The sequence below is a fragment of the Ostrea edulis genome, chromosome 5 (genome assembly GCF_947568905.1).
Source record: "Ostrea edulis chromosome 5, xbOstEdul1.1, whole genome shotgun sequence".
Lineage (NCBI taxonomy): Eukaryota > Metazoa > Mollusca > Bivalvia > Ostreida > Ostreidae > Ostrea > Ostrea edulis.
Window position 1 is genome coordinate 64,702,485 of NC_079168.1, and position 23,783 is coordinate 64,726,267.

Genomic DNA, 23,783 nt, shown 5'->3' on the forward strand with positions numbered 1-23,783 from the left:
CATTTAGTCTGATCGGTCCTTACTCCTATATCTGCAGTCGATGAACTTGGGATGTCAAAAGTCATCAACACGATCGTGAGTTTTTTCCACCATGTGTGAAGAAGATGCAGGAAATGTATACATTATACAAATAAGGCTGAAGATGTTCGAGACTTAAATTAGTCAAGAATGAACTAAATATTTCAACCTATCTCTTATACCTGGGTTGAAATTAAATAGTTTACATTGCACAAGTTACATGTATTATATATCACCATTATAGATACATTGACTGTGTTAGTTTGGAAACAATAGTATATATTTACCTTTAAATCTCTATACATGTAAATGAATGATAAATAGATAAAAGCAAGATTGTTGATTATTTGAGAGGCATCTTGCGAATATTAATTTCTTGCATTTAATATGGAATCTATGTTAATATCTGACACACTCAGGTTTATCATATATAAATCATTAGCTGATGTAACAAGCATGCGTGAATATTCTACGGTATTTGCTTTTATTTGCAGATGTACTCTGAGGGCAGCCCTGTTGTCAAGCAAAGCAATGAGACAGCCTTCAGTTATTTCAAGAAAGCTGCGGACAAGGTAAATTCCATGTCTGTGAATTGTAATAATTCGATATCCGTATATACTTTCATTTCCTTTGCTTTTGCCTTTGATATTTTTACAAATTGTAATGATAGGCATTTCCTCATGAATGTGTTGCAGTTCTAAACAACGCACGCAGGAATCATTTCATATATAGTACGTCTATTTTAAGGGACTTATGAAAGTAGAATGTTAATATAAGAAATAAGTTAATTTTGGCAAATACATGGGGTATGAACTGCGACGCATCACACCGACATACTTCATAAAGCGTGATAGTGCCTCATGAAAAGTATACCATCGTGAAGCTTTGCAGTTCATACCTTTATATTTATATTACAAATCACATTTTCCTCTATGAACCAAATAATTTCAGCACGCGACACAATCCGTTCATATTGACTATGAACAGATTATGAACTAGCTTAAAGCACACAACTGAGAGAGCGCAATGATTTTAAAAAATACAACATGTGTTATAAAGATCTCGCAAAGTCACACCTCGGATTAAGATTGTGAACTTACGTGGATTATCATCCCAAACTTGTGGTCTCCTAGCTCCAAAATATAGTGCATCGTGTAATGTTGATAAAAGGTAGGGTAAGACGAAGTGTGACGTCATGTCTATGTTTTTACGTACGACTGTGACATACATATAGATGAATCTTAGGAGTTCGTTTTATGCAACAAAATATTTCCTGACTTATACAAGCAATGTAAACAAATGGTGATTTAGTAAATGAATATAAATACAAGAATTGAGCATCACTTTTGAGCTATTCATGGTCAATATGAACGGATTTGGATTTGGAGACGAAGTCCAAATCCATTCATATTGACCATGAACAGCTCAAAAGTGCTGTTCAATTCTTAAATGTATTTTCAGAAATGAAATTTACAGTGCTCCCTTGTTATATTGCCAACTTTTGTTCAAGGCGAATTTGGGCATTAAAGCGGGGTTGGCAATATAATGCATTCACCATTACAGACAATTCACTGAGCGGTCAAAAGAAATTCAATTCCATAAATTTATTTGGGCTCCATTCTGTATAAACGTTTAGACAATCTTGAGTTTAATTCAGCAATCATTAGTAATAAACCTGATCACCTGCATACCTTGTCCAGACTGTGACACTTCACCACACTGCTCACAAGGTACAGGTACAAAGCATTCAGAGTGAGGGTCTTTCAAGTTCATTCAAATGAAGGGCCAGGTCCCACTAAAAATGGGAGATAATCATGAAAATGCATATGGATAGGGTGGGGTTATTTAAAATCTTCTCAGGAACCACTGGGCCAGAAAAGTTAAAAATTTACATGAAAGCTTCCTGACATAGTACATATTCAAATTGCTTAAAATCATCGGCCTTTGGGGGTAGGGTAGGATCATAATAGAGAATCAAAGTTTTGCATGTAAATATATAGGGAAAGTCTTTATAAATTTTCTTCTAAAGAACCACTGGGTCAGAAAAGTTGACATTTACATGAAAGCTTCCTGACATAGTGCAGATTCAAGTTTGTTAAAATCATGGCCTTCGGGGGTAGGGGTCACAATAGGGGATCACAGTTTTACATGCAAATATATAGGGAAAATCATTATAAATCTTCTCAAAAACCACAGGGCTAGAAAAGTGGAAATCTACACAAAAGCTTCCTGATATAGAGTAGATTGAAGTTTCTTGAAATAATGATCTCAGAGGGAAGGATGGGGCTACAATAGGGGATGAAAGTTTTTTTTATGCTGATATATATAGGAAAAATCTTTAAAAATATATCTTGAACTATTTTAGCTAGGGCTTTCATATTTTATTTATACATTCTTTATGGCAAGACCTTTCATGCGATCCAATGGTGTGTGATCTTGTGACCTTGACCTTAAAGTTTGACCTATTTTTAATAAAAATCTGTCCTATTCAATGTCTCATGAACTATTTAAGGTAGATCTTTCATAATCTGACCTAATCAATATCTCCTGAACTATTTAAGGTAGATATTTCATATCTTGTGTATGATTTCTTATGGTAAGACCTTTCATTTCATATCATGTCCTTTGGCCTTATGACCTTTAACTCAGAGTTTGACCTACTTTTAAGAAAACTTAACCTATTATGTATTTTTATACTCCCCGCAACAAGTTGTGGGGGGGGGGTGGGGGGGTGGGGGGGGGTATACTGGAATCGGGTTGTCCGTCTGTCTGTCCGTCCGTCCGTCTGTAGACGCAATGGTTTCCGGGCTCTAAAGCATTATCCTTTCCACCTACCGTCACCATATCATACATATGGACTACCCATGGGATGAAGATGTTCCCTATTGATTTTGGGGTCAAAAGGTCAAAGGTCACGCACACTGGACATCGAAGTAGCAATATGGTTTCCGGGCTCTAAAGCGCTATCCTTTCCACCTACCGTCACCATATCATACATATGGACTACCCATGGGATGAAGATGTTCCCTATTGATTTTGGGGTCAAAAGGTCAAAGGTCAAGCACACTGGACATCGAAGTAGCAGTATGGTTTCCGGGCTCTAAAGCGTTATCCTTTCCACCTACAGTCACCATATCATACATATGGACTACCCATGGGATGAAGATGTTCCCTATCGATTTTGGGGTCAAAAGGTCAAAGGTCACGCGCACTGGACATCGAAGTAGCAATATGGTTCGGTTTGTCATACCATTTGTTTTTTACACTCAGAAAAGAGGTAGTTTATACCTATTACCAACACCCTTTGGGAGATTGGGGTAAGCGGGGGGTATTCTTAGTGAGCATTGCTCACAGTACCTCTTGTCTGAACTAATTTAGGTAGGGCTTTTATAGTTTGTATATAGATTCTTTATGACAAGATCTTTTTATACTTCATGTTTGATCTTGTGACTATGAACAATGGCAGGATCGAGGTGGTTCAAGTGAGCGATGTGGCCCATGGGCCTTTCATCAGTTAGGGCTTTTTAGAGGGCATTTAAGTTTTAAGAACACGTTGTTTTATACTTTTGCTGAACATTAGAATTTAGCATAGCTATTCAGAACAGGAAATTCAGGAATTTTTTTTTCTAGATTTCGTAGTTCTTGGGACTGGTGATACTTTAACTAATATTCAGGTTACCAATAAGGCCTTTGGGCCTCTTGTTTAGGGGTCCAATGGAAACTATGGACTAACATTTAGTATTTTAAAACTAGAAATGCATACAAATAGGCAAATATATTTATTTTCTACCTAGCCCAGGGATGTTGGGTTTGGACCCGTCATTCCCCCTTATTGATTATCCTGACAATTTATCTAATAATCCCCAAGTAGCAATGATTTATTTTGATTTAACACAACAATTAAATATTTCAGCATTTGCATAATAGTAAATAAATTTCTATGTGTTTGACCCCTCTTTTTATGCTCCTGCCATTAAATGGTCAGGGCATATGATATAGTTTTAATTACCATCCTTCTTGTCTTTCTGCAACACCCAATTTTCCGGGCTTTTTTCTAAATGCCTTGAGATATTGATTTGATTGTATGCTGGTGTATATTGATGATTTACAGATCGAGTTTGAGTTTTGTTCTGGTTCGTTGATTTTTTATGGTGTTGTGACCCTTTAATGTAGAAAAATTAATGTTAGGACCAGTTTTCCGGACTTTTTTTCTAAACGCTTTGAGATATTGAATTTATTTTTTGTTGCAGATATATATTGATGAGTTACAGATTTAAGTTTGAGTTTTGTTCCAGTTAGTTGATTTTTGATGGAGTTGTGCCCCTTTAATGTAGAAAAATTTATTTTTAAATGGCTGTTAAAACATATAAAGGATTGTTATTGAGTTCTTCATTGTACTAAATGCGTGTAACATACAATCTGAATACCACATTCAATGCTATACTTCAATAGATTTCCTGCTTTTGACTATACTGCAGGCGAGGGCATTTGTGTCATGCCGACACATCTGGTTTTGTTGTTGTGATGATAGTAGATACATTAATCCATTCACTGGCTTAAAGTTCAACAAGTCACAGTCATTTAATGTTAAATGTTTTCATAGACATGTACATGGATAATAGAGGGTGAAGCCTCTCACAGCCCTAAGGTCCATGAGAGCGAAGCTCTCCCTATAGGTAACATGTATATACATGTTTAAATGGAAAATTTTGAAAACTAATGAAAAATTAAACAATACCTATGGAACTCGAAAATTTTGGTCCCAATGGCGTCGATTGGAATACAAGCACGTGGACATGTATTTCTCCATTTTGAATCTCGTCTACCCTAGTTCACATCATTCTGAAATGTTACATACAATCCATAAAAACATGTAAATCATATTTTAATCATATATAATCACTCGTTGATTAACACGATTGTATCACGTCTCCTTATCTTTGTAAATTTGCTAAACACTGACGCTGAATATGACGTAACAATGCACTGTTTACATCAATTGCGTTATATTTCCCGCGTTTAATGAATAAGCAGATCAAATATCTAAAGTTAGGAAGCTTTGGTAGAACTCTGTCCTCACACATTAGGTGCTAACTTTGTTTTGTTAAGGATATAGCTACTAGTACTAGTAATGCTAATGCGTTTTGCTTCGTCCTCAAACACAGTCACGCCATAAGACATAATATGATTACGGTGTGACCGTTGGGGCGAGCGCAGCATGTCTGAATACATTTTCAAAAAAATTATATTGAAAACAAGGAAAACTGATCTGGTTCACTGTCAATACGTAGGTTTAGCGGGAAATGCAAACGAGCGTGTTGTGACGTAGCCTAGTAGTTGTGACATGATCGACTGTTTACATTTCTTTAGACAATATTTTAAAAAGAAAAAGAAAGGGGGAAGAATATGATTGTCATCCTTTCCTTTCAAATAAGAAAGGTTTGTAATACTTCAAAGATTTTTTTTTATTATTATTTTACGAATCGAACCATCCGCCATTTTGTACGAGGGACTTCTGGGATTGGCGTAAAAAAAAAATTCTTGTTAGAGGTTGAGATTTAGCTCGGATTATTTCCCGCGCTCTAGTCATTAGAGCTCGCAGTACGCTGCGCTCGCTATTAAATTGATAATGAATTTCTTTGCCACAGTGGTGGATCTAGAGGGGAGGTTATGGGGGTTGCAACCCCCTTCCTCCCTATGGTTGAATATTTTTGTGAAATAGGTAATATTTTGCCATTTTGGGATCTTCATCCCTCCCCTTCTCCATTCATAGGCAGAAAAGATTCAAATTTGGGTTGTACCCCCCCTTTATAAAAAAAATTTTTGTCGATCCTCCACTTAATGACAAGGTTGATTTTCATTGTCATGTCACTCATGTGTGTGTATGCTAAACTCACCCTTTTAACTCCTGATTTAGATCAGCCACTGCTTCAGTTCTGTTAATACAGAATCAAAACTGAGACCATGGTGTCACGCATCAATCGTTTTGCCACAATATGACATATTGTTGTACATTAGGTCTAGTGTGGCACACTGCATTTGTTGGTTGGTTATGTATTGTGTTTGGATCGTAAACCCTTGACTAGCGAAGATGGGCGCTTATGGCCATTGAGCAGGGACAGATCTTTATCGTGCCACACCTGCTGTGACATGGGGCCTTGGTTTCAGCGGTCTCATCCAAAGGACTGCCCAATTTAGTTGCCTCTTAAGATCCGGGGTGTGTGTGTGTTACTGAGGACCTATTCTAACCCAGATTGGCAGGGGGAGGGGGGGGTACAGAGGACCTATTCTAACCCGTTCTGGGGGTTGGGGAGGTGTTGTGTTGTGTTACTGAGGACCTATTCTAACCCAGATCCCGGGTGGGTGTGCACTAAGGACCTATTCTAACCTGGATCCGGGGGGTTGGGGGGGTTACTAAGGACCTATTCTAATCCTGATCCTGGGGGGGAGGGGATACTAAGGACCTATTCTAACCCTGATCCTGGGTGTGTGTGTGTGTTACTGAGGACCTATTCTAATCCTGATCCCGGGTGTGTGTGTGTTACTGAGGACCCATTCTAACCCGGATCCCCACTACACAACATTGTGTGAGGGACCTCAAGATTATTATGAAAAATTGAGATAATCTATGTAAGTTCGTAATCTGAGATCATGGAGTTGTGAATTTTCAAGATTGCGGCTGTTTTTATGAGGGACTTCTGGGATTGTGGGGCCATTCAGAGGAATGTGCAGCTTCAACGTTGACTTTTTCACACATTAGAGCTTGCAGTCTGAGTCATCACTGTGCGCTGTCTTGCTGCACTTACTGCTATCATAACAATTTGTAGAGATATCAAAGCAAAAACATTGGAAATGTAAATATTATGATATGATCAACATGTCTGTTATATCTTTTAGAAAGTTTTAGATTGATCATGGTATGATATTTTTGGTTTATTTTTTATCCTCAGGGAAATCCAGTTGGGCAGACAGGACTGGGAATGCTTTATATGTATGGAAAAGGAATAGAAAAGGTAAGCTGAATACTTACAATTTCACGCTATAGCTGGAAGACAAAATCTACAACGGAATGCCAACTGTGATCAGTGTAGTGCTCGACCTGCTACTGTGGGCTCTGTCCCTTTTAATATGGCTCAAAATTCTAATGGTCCCAATATAGGAAATCAAAAGCAGAATTGTTTTTACTGAAGAAACCTCCACATGGCTTTATAATGTAGAGTTGAAAAGAATTGGAAAATTATGGGTATCAGCAATAAAGTGAAGATTTGTAGTCTTCCAAGATGCAATAGTTGTTTCCCTTTGTTAAACTCTTAGACACCGTTAGATGCAAAATATTTTTTCGTACACACGCGGTGGGTACAAATGCTTATCACTGCATTCATACATTGCCTAAAGGGTGATTACCAGCTGTCATGCAACCACCCAACATGCAGGAAACACAAATTTAGTAAATTTATGAGTAATTGATAAATAAAATAGCTCAAACAAAACTCTATAATCACCATATTTCTTTGATGAACATATCACTCATGTCAAAGAGAAAATATAAGTATTGATATGCATTAATTTCATGGCCTAATTCAAACAAATTATTCTTGATATGGTCAGTTTAATGTATACCAATGGCTGATCGATGTAAACCAAAGAACAAGGTACGATTGTGTACATAAAAAGACCCCAAAAAATTCTTCGATTTAAATGTCTTGAATCAAGCTTGATCTGTGTTTTGAATAAGTTAAATACATGCCAAGTATACTATTTCAACTTAAATCAAAGTTATTTCTTATTTTATAGCATTATTACGTCATGAATAAGAGTTCTTCCCGCCTTTTTTCAAAAAGCGCTTGATAACTGTTAAATTTCAACCAGATTATTGCTTAGGAAAAGGTGTGCCCATCCGTCGAGCAAAATGAAATTAATATATATTGTGTATTAAGAGAAGATGAAAAATGTGTTTGAATATAAATTTGCTTGACGCATGGGCTGTATGTTTTCTGAAAGGAAAACCCCCTGAATTTATGAAAATTTTAATTGATTTTTGCATTTTTTGGCAATTTTATGCCAACTTCACGCTCCTGTCATACAACACAAAGGAATTTTGGATCAAATCTAATGTAGTTTGGAGTTGCTTATATATTCCTTATTTGAATGCCAGATTTTGGGACTCCTACTGAGATCATCTATTTTCTGGGCCAAATGACTGTAGAAACTGGGACAGTTCTTCTTTACACTTTCACATTTTTGAACCAGTCTATAATATATGTACACATCTTGTACACATCTTGTACCCACCCATGCGTTCAATAGAATACTGAATGTACCTCCATCACAGAAGAACTGATAATGATGGTGTAATTTCCTAAAACTAGGATATTTTATTCGTATTTGATTCTCTTCACGAAATGAATGTATGATGTATTGTGTAATGTGTGCTTCTTGACAAACTGTGTATTCAGAGAGGGTATTTTTCTGATCCAAAGTTTTTAATGAAGTATGCAAAAATATTTTGCTTGCATGGCAAGGCCCCAGTAGGAAGCTGACAGTCCACATTATTTCTTCATTTGATGTGTCTTGCATAATTATGCATTTAAAGGAATATGTGCTGTATCAAACCGTATTTTGTTCGATATTAAAAACCAGACCAAAATTTTGTCAGTATGATAAACTATTAAAAATAATACGATTTGACAAAATGACTGTGGAAACATTGTTCTTGGGGGATTGATGTTCATGGATTTCATGGGTCACTCTTACCCACGAATTTACGTGTCATTAATCATTATTTTCAACCAAGTAGAGTTATCTCTCCTAGTGACATCATATTGTTTACCCATGAAATTACGTCTCCATGAATCAGTAAAATTTTGCTTACCCACGAACATTGGCCCCCACGAATTAAACTGATTCCCCTGTATATTGAGGAGAAAACAATGATTTTCTAATGCATACTTATGAAAGAATGACGTTAGTGGTGAATGTGGGCAAGCGTGTGAGAAAAATATTGGAAACGCCATGTGAAATGAAAATTTCGTTTACAGTATGTAGTTGTACTGAATGGTGATTTCACGTTAAACACGAAATTTAACCCCCATCCATTTCTCAAAGTGGTTCTCTCTCTACCCTGTTTCCATCTGATTGTCTTTTATTGCTGAATGTGTCCTGCTAACAGCCTGCACACCATCCACGCTTTCATGTTGCCATGTAATGCTGAGTTTTGAAATTCCGCATGCAACGTCACATGATCATGAATATTTCAAAATGAGGCATTCACTATCCAACTTGGAGAATCCATGATTAAATAGGAAATTAGCTTGATTACTTTTTAATCTGATTAAGTTAGATTAAGTTAAATTGCATAAAGTGTATAACTTATATAGCTTGATATAAAACATGTGTTATTTATTTCTACGATAATATCCAAAGATTTTGGCATTTAAGCTTTAAATTTGCATGCATTTCTGATTTTAAACCAAATAGTCGTCACATAATTTGCATAATCATGGGTAATGTAGCTCAAAAACACGGACATTTCTGTTCTCCTGATAAAGTCATTGGTTGTTTCAAACCTTGTATACTGTGTATATCAATGAAAGTATTATTTTAAATGAAATGGAAACCACAGTTTATGAATTAAATAAAATAATGATTTTGACATTCATTTTGATATTCCACTATCTTCTGATCCGAGGTCCCCTCTATTTCCTGTGTAATTCAATCACTGACACCAGCCTTTAATGCTAGGAAATACACTTCACTGCCACAAAGCTAGCTCATCATGTTAATATCTGATATTCAGTGTAAATAAAATTTTTGCAAGATCGAATTTTATCAGGATGCTGGAATAAAATCACAAACGAAACATATTTTTATTACCAAAAACGTAATGAAAATACGGAAATCAGAGAGAAGAGGAGAGGATTTATTTCATGTCTGGTGGATCTGATTGTTGTTTAATGAAGTTTATAGATCGTTAGAGTAGTGATTACACGGATCAAAAGGCTATTGATTACAGTTGGAGGCAGATTTAAGTCAAGTGTACAAAGATTTGAAACATTATTTGCTTTGGAATACTTCTAATGAACTAAACTTCTTGTTAGTGTTCCATGTCTGACAAATTTCCTTTGTACATTCATAAACAAAGAAAGCTAGAAAAAAAAAACAACAAAAAAACACATCAATGGTTGAAATTCTCTGTATAATGTGAAGTGTAAAGTGGTTTTAGTCCTTGGGCAATGGGTTTGTATAAACATATTTTTCCAAAAGTGTTTCCTTGATTTCAATTGCTCAAGAGAAAATAGTACACAGCATTAGTTGTTTGATGTTTGTGGCAAGATGAACTTTGTTTTATTTAGCTCCACAAAGCCGAAAGCTCCAATTAGCTTTTCTGATTAACATTTGTTTGATAGCATTTGCACTCCTTTTAATGAGGTATTTGATGGCTCAAAATCACTATCCTGTGTTATTTTCAGTTTGTATATATTTAGATAGAGGGGATGAAACTCTGTAATCTTGTAAAATTTGAAACAGTAAATTGGACTATTTATTGTAGATTCCTTTTTATGCGCTATTATAATATTTTGATATTTTTTATGATAGATTCCAGAGAGAGTACCTGGACTTTTACTGAGGCATAAAAGCCTGCACTGTAAATGCAGGGGGACTAGTCTCTAACTCAGTTACATCTGTGTGTACATAACTCAATGATTGTAATGTCACATATGTTTACAAATAATGGTTGGTTCTGAAATGTAAACAAATGTGCACTTAGAATTAGAAGTGCAAAATATGTAATAAAAACGTTATTGACCAAATATCAGGAAATAGATGTACAAGGGCTGTTCAAAACGTGTGTGGAAAAGTTCCATTAAAAAGTTTCCAAAAAATATGCAAATATTTGTTGCTTTCTGATGAATTTTAGAGTGAAAATTCTTGAAAAGATGTTTGACGTCACATAACATCAGAAGAAACTAGTTTGCTCCATGAACTCACAATGTCCTTGTAAAATTCATTTCATCTTTTTTATTTTGCAATAGAATTGTTTGAATTGTTAAAATTTAGGTAAATGCCAAGCACAGTCATTTTCTCGTAATGTACCATGTTTACAAACTTTTGAACCGCCCTTGTATGCCCACCCTGGGTTGTTATGCAGAAGTACACCTTGTAAACTCCTGTCTGCTTTACCACTCAGTGATCTTGAGTGGGCATATTTCTTGATATTCAGTCAGTAACCTATAAGTGATTGACATTCACATTAATTCATTAGAAGCCTCATGAAATCAAGTCTAGAGCTTTTATTCATATATCATAAATTTATGTAGCATTGAGTCCTTTGACATTTAGTGAGTCCTGACCCTAAGGTCAAGGTCATTTATAAATGATACAACCTGCAAGAATGGGATTTTACAGATCACATTCAATTCTACACTATCAACCTCAAACTCAAATACATACAAATGTACAGATCACATTCAATTCTACAGTATCAACCTCAAACTCAAATACATACAAATGTACAGATCACATTCAATTCTACAGTATCAACCTCAACCTCAAATACATACAAATGTACAGATCACATTCAATTCTACAATATCAACCTCAAACTCTTATAGATATTTAATTACTGCGAAAGCTCATGCTAGATACCTGTGTTTGTTGTAGGATTTTGCCAAAGCCCTCAAGTATTTTAGTATGGCCGCTGACCAGGGCTGGGTAGATGGGCAGTTACAGCTGGCTCTGATGCACTATGGTAAGCCCTCCATTTTATTTAGAAAGTTTTGTTTAGTAGTACACCAAGTAAGATTTTCACTTTACTATTGTTAAAGCATTCCTATTGAATGTGAAATCTGGAGGATTGCATGAAGATTGGATGACTGATTTGGTGTTGGTAATTACTATGATAGTATTAACTATATTTATAAAGGTGGTAAAGGAGTTCGACGGGACTACAAGCTGGCAGTGAAGTACTTCAACTTGGCCTCACAGGGCGGGCACGTGCTGGCCTTTTACAATCTGGCCCAGATGCATGCCACTGGTACAGGTGTTCTGAGGAATTGTCACACTGCAGTAGAGGTATATACAAACTACTGACATCGAAGAACTTGGCAGTTTTCTGGCTCTTGATATTTTTTTTAGAATATTAACTGTAACTGCATTTTGTGCTTTAAATCTATTGTGAAAGCTTTCAAGTAGGATGTTTTAGAGGGAAAAGTTTGCTCGTTTGTTTGAAAGCTTAGGGATACGGGGATTGAATGTACATAGACCCAGTATGTAACACTTTTGTGAAAACTTAGTGTACAAATTACTGACAGCAGCCATTTTTATTCCAGTTGTTCAAGAATGTAGCAGAGAGAGGTCGCTGGGCAGAAATGTTGCCTGAGGCATACAGCATGTACAAGGAGGGTCATGTTAGTCAGGCCCTGATGAAATACGTCTTCCTGGCTGAGTTAGGATACGAGGTAGCTCAGTCCAATGTGGCCTACATGTTAGACCAAGGTTAGATGGTTTCTTTACAGGAGCAACTTTATCTTTCTCACAGTTGAGCATGTATTTTGACCCCAAAAAAATTCAATTCATTTCTGAAAATATTTTGATTTTTGTTTTTATTGAAGTAAGGGTCAAATTATATGTGCGCTGTAATGTTAGATGAATTTGTGATATTTTGTTTCCAGGAGATGTAGGTGTGTTTGACGATACTGAAGTGCTGGAGAGGGCATTACTTCAGTGGTCCAGGGCAGCCTCCCAGGGCTCTACAGTGGCCCGGGTCAAGATGGGTGACTACCATTACTATGGATTTGGTACAAAGATTGACTACGAAACAGCTGCAAGTCATTATCGCCTGGCCTCCGAGCAACAGCATAGTGCCCAGGCCATGTTTAATCTAGGTTATATGCATGAACAGGGACTGGGTCTCAAGCAGGTGTGTAAATTAATGCAATTTGTAGTCAAATTATCAAATCCCCCCCCCCCCCCCCCCCCCCCCCCCGTATATATGGCACTACAGATATTTGTAGATAGATCATTTGGAGAAAGTTATAGGGATTGGTAGTACAAATTAATTGCAAGGATCATTGTAGAATCTATTTTTAGCTCTTCTGAGCCAAAGGCTCAAAGAGCTAATGCTATGGCCATTTGTACGGTGTGCGTAAACTTTTTAGAAAAAGGGCTATAACTCAAGAACCCCTTGGCCAATTTTTTTCAAATTTGTTACAGGGTATCATTGGCCCAAGGGCTTTCATACATACTAAATAGAGGGATGTGACCCTTTAACAAGGGGAGATAATCAGGAAAATACAAACAAAAGTAGTGGTTGCTAAAAAATCTTCTTCTCAAGAACCACTGGGCAGATTATCACCAAACTTACACATAAGGATGAGGATATGTTGTAGATTAAAAATTGTTCAAGGCATTACCCTGGGGCAAAGGGCGTGGTCTCAAGGTCACTTCAAAGTTGACCTAAATTAAAAATTTTTTTAAATTCCTTAAATCTTAGATATTTTAGTCATTATAAGGACTAGGATCATCAAATTTTGACAGTTGATGCATCTTAGGACCTTGTGTCAAGTTGTCTCAAAAGTAGGTCACGGTGACCTACTTTTTGAATTTTGCAGGTATTTATTTTAAAATTAATTTTGATGCATATCTTGGACACTTTGAAGCCTATGATCATCAAAACTTGTCAGTTGGTGGATCATGGGACCTTGAAATGCGTCAAGTGAAAAATAGGTCACCATGACCTACTTTCTGAATTTTATGGCTTATCATTTATAGATATATTTTAAGTTGTTATTTCAAATACCGAGAGGTTTAGAATCATCAAATCTTGTAAGTTGATGCATCTTGAGGCCTTGAAACAATTTATAAAAAAAAGTAGGTCACAGTGACCTACTTTTTGAATTTTGCAGATATTCAAATTTCACATTTTCAATTTTAGATGCATATTTTGGGCACTGTAAAACCTAGGATCATCAAACTTTGTCAGTTGATGCGTCTTCAGTCTTCGGTTTGTGTCGACCAAAAAGTAGGTCATCGTGACCTACTTTTGGTATTTGACAGCTAAATTACTATATTTCAGACACTATTTGACCTTCAACCATCAAACTTTGTCAGTTGATGCATCTTGAGTCTTCGGAGTGTATCGACCAAAAAGTAGGTCACTGTGACCTACTTTTGGCATTTGACAGTTATATTTATATATTTCAGTCACTAATTGACCTACAACCATCAAACTTTGTCAGTTGATGCATCTTGAGTCAACGGAGTGTATCGACCAAAAAGTAGGTCACTGTGACCTACTTTTGGCATTTGACAGTTATATTTATATATTTCAGTCACTAATTGACCTACAATCATCAAACTTTGACAGTTGATGCATCTTGAGTCTACGGAGTGTGTCGACCAAAAAGTAGGTCACCTTGACCTACTTTTGGAATTTGACGGCTATATTTATATATTTCAGATACTATTTGACCTACAGTCATCAAACTTTGTCAGTTGATGGGTCTTGCATGTTCGAAGGGTTTCGACAATAAAGTAGGTCAACTTGACCTGCTTTTGGAATTGGACACCTATATTTATATATTTCAGATACTATTTGACCTACAGTCATCAAACTTTGTCAGTTGATGCGTCTTGCATGTTCAAAGGGTGTTGACCAAAAAGTAGGTCACCTTGACCTACTTTTGGAATTGGACGGCTATATTTATATAATTCAGATACTATTTGACCTACAGTCATCAAACTTTGTCAGTTGTTGGGTCTTGCATGTTTGAAGGGTGTTGATGAAAAAGTAGGTCACCTTGACCTACTTTTTGGAATTTGACGGCTATATTTATATATTTCAGATACTATTTGACCTACAGTCATCAAACTTTGTCAGTTGATGGGTCTTGCATGTTCGGAGTTCGCTGACCAAAAAGTAGGTCACCATGACCTATGATTGGAATTTGACAGCTATATTTCAATATTCAGATACTAATTGGCTTAAAATCATCAAACTTTGTCAGTTGATATTTCTTGGGTTCTCAAAATGTGTAAACCAAAAAGTAGGTCACATTGACCTACTTTTTTTGAATTCTTAGGATTTAACTAAAGATTTAGAATACTAAGAGGCTAAGAATAGAAATGGTGGGGTTGTACAATTTATCAGAAGAGCGATTCTAGGCCCTTGGGCCTCTTGTTATAAAATACAACAGATTTTGATGACCAAATGTCTTGTCCTCCCACAAGATCACTGGAAATTGTCATGGTGAAAGAAAGTGTTAGTATGAACTATTTGTAATGTCCTTAACTTTTTGATCCAACTGATGAAGAAGCTTATTCATAATACAAGAATAACATTTTTATACTGCAGTTATGCCTAGCGCTTTTAAAGTCTTTTTTTTATATACATGCTTACCGTTTATTGCTACAAACCTACAATACAGAGTAAATTAAAGTAGATTTTCTAAAATAGAACACATATTTACAATAAGTTACCATTCAGACTCAACTAACATGATCATTAAGGCCGTGGATATTGTCATAATCATTTTTTTTTAGGGTTAATATAAATTAAAGTCATTCAGAAATAAACCAAAGACATTCAGATATATGTCCCATAATGAATGTGCTTCATTGTTTTTGTTCCTTTAAGGGAGCTGTACTTTAATATGATATATTCCTCACAATATACCACACTCCATTTTCACATATCTCCTTACCAAAACAATCCAGTGTTGCTAATTTTTCTCTCATTCAGACTTGTTGCAACATGTAATGCAGTGTGTATCAAAAAGTGAATGGTACATTATTTTTCAGGATGTGCATCTGGCCAAGAGGTTTTATGACATGGCAGCAGAAACCAGTGTCGACGCCCACGTCCCCGTCACCCTGGCCCTGATCAAACTAGGCTTGTTGTATGGTTTAGATGTATTCAGCAAAGAGGTAAGTGCAGTTATTTATCTTATCTAAAAGTGGTAAAATGTATAAATAGAGAATACTGGCTCTCCGGTACAATCCAGAGATATTTGAATGCCAGTATTGTGTTGGAACAGCGGGTGTGCCTTAATTGTCTAGACAAGAGTTTTACCCAGCATCCAGCACTGAATGTGCCAATACTCAAATCTATTTTAAGGTGTATTTATAGAATTTTTGTATCTCTTGATTGTTATTTTTGGGGAGGTCTTTAGCACTCTTTCAGGATTCAACCTCTTTCAACCTTCAGCTTTAGTAATTGTAGTTTTGATTAAGATAGTTGTAGCATGCAATCTTTTAGTGGCAGATAACCTGATTGAGGTCAAATGGGTTCTAAAGGAAAATGTTGAGCAGGTCACAAGTTTCATTGCACTGTTGACATTTCTTTATTGACTTATCAAATTTCATTGTATTGGTTTCACGCAGATAGGAAAAGTGGATCTGAGTAAGAAAGAAATAAGATCAAATGGATAAGACAATACCAGTAATTCAACTACTATAAAGTTCGGGAAATGAATCAGAGTTCTTGTGTATTATAAGTTATGAAAAAGAATTACATATGGTACTCAGAAAAGCACACTGAAAAAAGATCAGACAGATGAATCAACAGTGAGCGTTCGCATGAGAGGAATACATTTTAGGTTTAATAATTCGAGCTTCAACAGTTAAAGTACAAAACTTTAGTGTGTACTCCAGCCATTAGTGGAACTGAGATTTGGTATCAGAAACAGGAAATTATTGGACAATTCAATCAAATTGAGGACTTAACAATTTGGGTTGCAGTAATATGATTCACAGTTCATCTCCTGATTGGATTAGAGTTGTCTTATTTCATTTATTGTTGTATTTAGGCATAAAGCAAAAATTGTTGACTCTGCTGTCTTGACGTCGGTCAAAAAGGTTAAAGTTTGGAGATTATGTTCGATTATGTTTGATATAAGTGCTGTGAAACTTAATATCTCCATTAATACTGGTATCCTGAAGGGAAAGCTATTTTGAACCAAATAAATGTTATTGTCTATATCCTGTGCATCAACACAAGGATCAAAGGCAATTGTATGATAGATAAAACCTTGTTGTACCCTTCTATGCTTTGATAATATAGCTCTCCATACTTAGAAACCAACATGATGTGTGGGCAATCAGAAGTGGGAAATGCGGAGTTTTAATATCTTGTATCATTTTGTACATGTTAGGATTATGCTAATAATGTGTACATAGAATGGTTAACAACCTTGTACCAATAGCTTTTATGAATGAAGCACACAATAAAACAGATGCTCTCTGGAGCCCATTATTTAAGGTAATGAGTGCTAATCTAAAACAAGAGGTGTGGTAGACACCATTAAGCCGTTTGTAATGACCTGCTACTCCACTAAACTGTGAAGGAATACTTGTTCAAGTACCTTGTTCTGAGAATTTTAAGTAGAATTGGCAGGTTTTATGTCGAACAAAAAATTCCTTGTAGAGGAATATGTGTCAGAAAGTTCTAAAGCTGATCCTCATACTGCAAGAGTTCAAGGAGGATTTTGTGTTGGAGATTTTTGCAAGATAAACACAAAAAGCATTAATCTGATTTTTTCAATTCCTTGAAATTCATTTATTTTTATGTCAGCACTGAGAGATAAAACACAATTGGTGTACTTCATGGGTGAAGATCGAGATGAGTTATTGAGACCCTTAGAGTGCGTAAATTGTATTGACAAATCACTGGCCTTGGAAACTCTACCGTCAAAAACATCAGGCAGGTTACTTGTTAAGCACAGGGATCAAGAAATTGCACAAATTAAAGAATAATTTGCAAAAATAAGATTGATTCATGACCAATTACAGAGTATTAATGTCACAATTTGAGTTGATTGAATTTTCTGTGTCATTACCACGACTGAGATGAGGTTTGTAGATACAAGAACTGTGTTGTCCTGTCATTTGTACTTTAATACGCCAGTTTCGAGATACAAACTCTTCTGTGTAGAAGGTGCATTTAGTGGAACTTTGAATGACTAAGTGGGACAAAGTGGACCTACAGTCAGCGAGAAAGACGATGAAATGTATTAAAAGCGGCTTCTCTTTTAATATGTAAATGTGGGAAATACAAAATACTATCGAAAGAAATGTTTTACTAAAGTGGAAACATAAAAACAATGTCATATTTGCAAGTAATGTCTTTGATATGGTACTTATAACCAACGAAATAACGTGATATGATAAGAATTCTATGTATTTAATTGATCCCTAAATACTTATAACTTACTTAGTTTGTGTGTATCAGTCGAACTCGGGTGATCAAACAGCATATGAGAAACTTACTGAGTACATTCACTTACGCAGTGATGAATATTAGTCCCACTACCGCGTGTAAACAAATTGTTTCGTGCCTCACTGTCCACGAGAATTCTCCAAAGGGAAATAACTCGGGTGTATCTCGAAACCGGCGTATTGGAATAGCCAATGCTTACCAGTGCCTAGAGAAGAATGACCTAAGTATCACTACAGAGTGTTAAAAGAAAACTAGATACCAGTGTTTGTCATGAAGTATGTAGATACTTAAATATGTAACTAAAAAGGGATACAGATTTAATTTTTTAAGCAAAATATTTATTGTACAAGTCTCATCAGAAAATAGAGGGAATATTTTAACTGAAATTGTGACTTAATCTCCACACAAGGAGTTTGGCCTGCAGTCTTAGTTACATTTCGGTTTTGCCTATACTTGCAGTTCAGTGTGTGGTCTTTGAAAAAAGAAAATTAAAAAATAATTTTTACACAATCCTTTCCTTCAAAATATGTTCGCTTGTATTAAAATGATAGTAAAATGTACATATTTTATAGGGCCATGGACAATGTATATGTGTATAACCTATAATTACATTTTGTATAGTATTTGTAGCTATAAATTTTATAATGACATTTTATATAGTGTTTGTATAGCTCTAAATCCTATAATGGAATTTTATATAGTATTTGTAGCTCTAAATCCTATAATGACTTTGTGTTATTAGTATTTGTAGCTATAAATTTTATAATGGCATTTTATATAGTATTTGTAGCTCTAAATCTTATAATGACATTTTATATAGTATTTGTAGCTATAAATCCTATGATTACATTTTGTATAGTATTTGTAGCTATAAATCTTATGATTACATTTTGTATAGTATTTGTAGCTATAAATCTTATAATGACATATTGTATAGTATTTGTAGCTATAAATTTTATAATGACATATTGTATAGTATTTGTAGCTATAAATCCTATAATGGAATTTTATATAGTATTTGTAGCTCTAAATCCTATAATGACTTTGTGTTATTAGTATTTGTAGCTATAAATTTTATAATGGCATTTTCTATAGTATTTGTAGCTATAAATTTTATAATGGCATTTTCTATAGTATTTGTAGCTATAAATCCTATGATTACATTTTGTATAGTATTTGTAGCTATAAATCCTATGATTACATTTTATATAGTATTCGTAGCTATAAATCCAATAATGACAATTTGTATAGTATTTGAAGCTATAAGTCTTATAATGACATTTAGTTATACATGTAGTACTTTGCTTGATTTAATGTTAAGAAGTTTTGAAATCAAGTTGGCATTGATACTGATCATTCATTAATAAGTTGTGTACTTGTTTAATGAAACATAACACTGTGTACTTTATCAGTACGAAACAATAACAAAATTCAGTTCACGTATTAGGGCCCTACAGTATTCCGTACAAACACTTTTCCGGACTTTTTTTTACTACCCTGCAGCTACGGAATTGAAAATTCACACCATGGGTTACAGATTTGTTTTTTTTTTTTTACAGTTATGAACCTTGAATTTAGCAAATTTTGGGGATTTGATGGTTTCAATTTCTTTTGGGTGGATGTGTTATTGATTTGAAAATTTATACATGAACTTGTTTGTATCTATGGGTTACAGATGAAGTTTGAGTATCCTTTAAACCACAAAGCTGGGGGCCCTTTTTGTGATGCTTTGCCATCAGATTGATATCTATAGTTCCAGTTGTAAACATATGGTGAGGTGTAAAAGTACAAAAATGGTTACATTAAACCATCACATCAATTACTCAAACATGGTGAATGAGAGGATTCTCACAACCGGCCATCTTATCGGTCAACAACGCAGTGGATTCCAAACATAGTTCTGACTTATATTCAGCAGGATGATAAAGAGCAAGAAAATCGCAGGCTCCATTAGACTTAAGCATTGGGAAGCGCACCCATGGGGGAAATAATGATTAGTGTCATCAGTATTCATTGATTGGGAGAGAGATTTTTTCACAGATTGTAGACATTACCCAACATATATCAGCAGGGTTCCATCCTCTGTGGACTTTCAAGCATTTGTGCCTTTGTTCTGAGATATTTGACAACCAGAATTAGCTCTGTCCTTTTTGTTGGTGTTCCTTTTGTCTAAGACTCAATGCTGGAATCTTACTCAATTTTTAGCTCCATTGAATAGGGTGGCGCTTTCACAGGGTGCTCTTCAATACTTTAATTACAGTTCAACAAATATCATTCAGGGTTTGAATATTGTCTTCCTATAATATCCCGTTTATGAAGTTTCGGAACAAAGTTCAAAGAGGATCTGGGTAAAAAATCAACTAATTGACTTTACAGTGTCTAGTGCAATCTGTGTTTGCTTAGATCTATTTTAAACATATTGAAATATCAAGGGTATTTTGAAATTTAAATCATAAAAAGTAATTCAAGATACGTGTCAGCCTGGCAATTTTTTAGATTATGTCAATCTAAAAAATTTATGAGTGATATTTCTTGACTATGATATAATCTTAGTTGACAATGCTTCCTGTGCAGGGATTACATTATCTAATGCTGGGCTGAGAATCAACAAAATATCTGGATCAGCTGCATCACATCAGATGAAATATTGATGTTGTACACCAATCAAGCTTTAAATTATCATCAAATGAGGAAGAGAAAGAAATATTATTGAAACTGCAATCCGAGAATTATCCCACTCAGGTTAAGAGTAAATCATTAAGAAGTAGCTTGATAGTGATATTTTTATGATGATGGAATGGGGTCAACTATTAAAGTAATTTTAGCTTTTAGTCTAAACCATAATGAAAAAAATTCTTGTGTTTTTGTGTGCACTTAGTGATTGCTTTGAAAATGTTGATATTCAGAGATTAACATTTAAAATGTGATGCATACTTTCATTCAGCTTTTCAGGAAAGAATATATGTAATAAATTGATCTTTCTAGAAAGTCCTAGATCACTTCAGCTTAAGTTGGGGGTTAACTGAAGAATAGTTTGCTGAATTTTTCTACACCATATGCATGATTGTAAAGATGTTTCTATATATACCAATATTTAGATATACTACCTCACCTCACCTATCCTCATCGTGCCAGCTGACACATGTGGCCCCAATACACTGCCTCCACCTGCCTTCCATTTCTTTTCATGTGTCGAGGTCATAACTTTGTAATGGAGAAACATAAGATATAAATACATGTACTTAGCACAAAGGTTATGACCTACTGAGGTCAAGGTCACTGGTAAATATTTTTCTGTCTGGGTTATATCATGATGCTGCAGAGACAATAGAAACTCACACTTAGTGGAAAGATAGCTAAATATAACCAAACAGTGTTATAACTTTCAAGGTAAAAGAAGTTAGAAATATTTGCTTCAGTCATGGTTTGTAATGGAAAGACATTCAAAGCTATTATGTGGCACAGAAGTTGTCTATGACCAGACAAAGTTACATGACCTTGAACCCAGGTCATTTCATCAAAGTCATTGGTTAAAAAAATGTTAGAAATTTTTATCTGGACTTTGTAATGGAGAGGAAGTAGAAACAGGTCATGGATTAATACTCAGCTGATTGTTTAGGTCATGGGGCTTTAGAATCATATGGAAAGAATGCCACATAGTGAGAAGCAAATGTCCTACAAAAGTCACCATGTAATGATTGATTTGTGTTGCTTATGATGTGTTGACACCAACAGACAGAACTAGTGTACATGCAAATAAGTCAAAAGGTCAAGTTTAACACTGTAGCTCAACAACAAGCACTAGCTGTCAACCGTATTTTTCATTCTCATTTGATATAAATCTATCCCCTTCAATATAAAAAGTAAAAACAGACTTCCAAAATATGTACTAGCTAGTCTTTCTGCTTGTCTCCATAAGTTTGCTGTAAACGAGATGTGTTGTGCCACATAAACTGATAGAGTGTATACATGTATAGCTGTAGAAGTATAGCTCTTGGGAAAACTTTTGGGCTTGACCAGGGAGATCTATCCCAGAACTATAGTTCTTCAACTTACACATGTACAATTACGTGTATTTTAGTGACCACTGAACGTTTATTATCATTTGTTTTACAGCTAGAAGATTATCAGAGAGTTTTTTCCAGACTGGATCCTCGATTCCACTTGGGGCCGGACTGGGACATCTATTTAATGACATTTTTGGCTCTCCTCCTTGGGTTCATTGTATTACTACGCAGGGTCAGGTGACACTAGCACCACTTTCAGGAATAAGCTCTTGGCTATTATAATAGTATGAATACATGATAATAATTATTGAAGAAATTACCAAAATTTAATAAAAAAAGAAAACCTGTGTTCAAATGGTATGAAATATTCTTTTGTTTGGAAAATGATTTTAATGAAGAGAACAGTCAAAAACTCTCCTTGAAATCAATGATCTGATCAAACATCCATATATATCAGTGTAGTAATGGGTATTACCACAGGTGTTGAGAAATAAATGGTGTCAGCTTGGATTGAAATGTTCAGTCTGATCTAGATTAGAAATATTTAAATTTCAAGATTGATATTGGGGGGTATATTATGCAACATTTTAATACATATACTTTTTTGTATTTTTCATTCCTATTCCAGGAGAGGTATAATTCTATTTCTGTAATTCTGATATTGTTTTTATAAATGCAGTATGTTTTGTGTGTGGATGAGCTGAAGAATGATTACAGAAGTGCCATCAGAGTGTCTGTGAATATTGTATATATGATGGGGTTTGCATATGGTGATGTCATTTTTATAAATGTATCCATGGATGTATAGATAGAGAGATGTGTGTGAGACTACAATTATACAATGTGTTGCAAGATGTCAATCTCTGAATGTGTGTGTGGTGTTTGTGTGTGCGTGTGTGTGTGTAGTCACATGTTTGTAGCTTCGTGTGTACCAATACAAAGAAATTTGTTTCAATTTGTCAAAGAATACTTTAAAATAAAAAAAATCATGAAATCCATGATTTATGCGTTGTGATGTACTTTTCAACTTTCGGTTTAAAGTGAAAGTAGAAATGCCCACCTAGACGTAAAACTCTCATACATCTCACAGTCACAGTTTCGAATCCCATAAAAAGGCACTTGATCAATGTAGAATGGTCATCCTCCTATATTAATACAGATATTAACAACAATAAAACTATCTAAATTCTATAGAATACTTTTTAACATACATGTGTATTTACATTTTAATTACATTTTAACCCTGCTCACTTTACTTTTGTATTGGAAATTCACCGGGTATATTGAGACTTTACATAGGCCGGATTGTGCAGAACGCATCTCTGATAGTAATAACTTATACAATTTAAAGGGACCAACTCCAAATATGATGAGGCTTACTTTTACAATAGAAGGCCGACTTTTATAATCTAAATTTTGAAGGGACCAACTATAAATATGAAAAATTTGGAGTGGTATTTGCAAAATTCAAAGACTTTATGGCATTCAGTTAATTATTGTATTTTGTTTAATGTCCCACTCGAGAATTTCTCACTCGTATGGAG

At 35.1% G+C, this 23,783-nt stretch overlaps 1 protein-coding gene across 5 annotated transcripts in view; it reads left to right on the plus strand.

Annotated features, from left to right (window-relative positions):
* The window catches only part of LOC125650179 (protein sel-1 homolog 1-like), a 38,193-nt gene extending 14,960 nt beyond the window's left edge, over nucleotides 1-23,233 (plus strand). For all 5 annotated transcript variants that reach the window (XM_056165126.1, XM_056165130.1, XM_056165129.1 and 2 more), the window contains 8 exons: nucleotides 513-590; nucleotides 6,969-7,031; nucleotides 11,680-11,767; nucleotides 11,942-12,090; nucleotides 12,348-12,513; nucleotides 12,690-12,937; nucleotides 15,817-15,942; nucleotides 22,349-23,233. In XM_056165126.1, the coding sequence (XP_056021101.1) occupies nucleotides 513-590; nucleotides 6,969-7,031; nucleotides 11,680-11,767; nucleotides 11,942-12,090; nucleotides 12,348-12,513; nucleotides 12,690-12,937; nucleotides 15,817-15,942; nucleotides 22,349-22,480 (1,050 nt within the window). In that variant the 3' untranslated portion in view covers nucleotides 22,481-23,233. The remainder of the gene's footprint in view (nucleotides 1-512; nucleotides 591-6,968; nucleotides 7,032-11,679; nucleotides 11,768-11,941; nucleotides 12,091-12,347; nucleotides 12,514-12,689; nucleotides 12,938-15,816; nucleotides 15,943-22,348) is intronic.
* The last annotated feature ends 550 nt before the right edge of the window (nucleotides 23,234-23,783 follow it).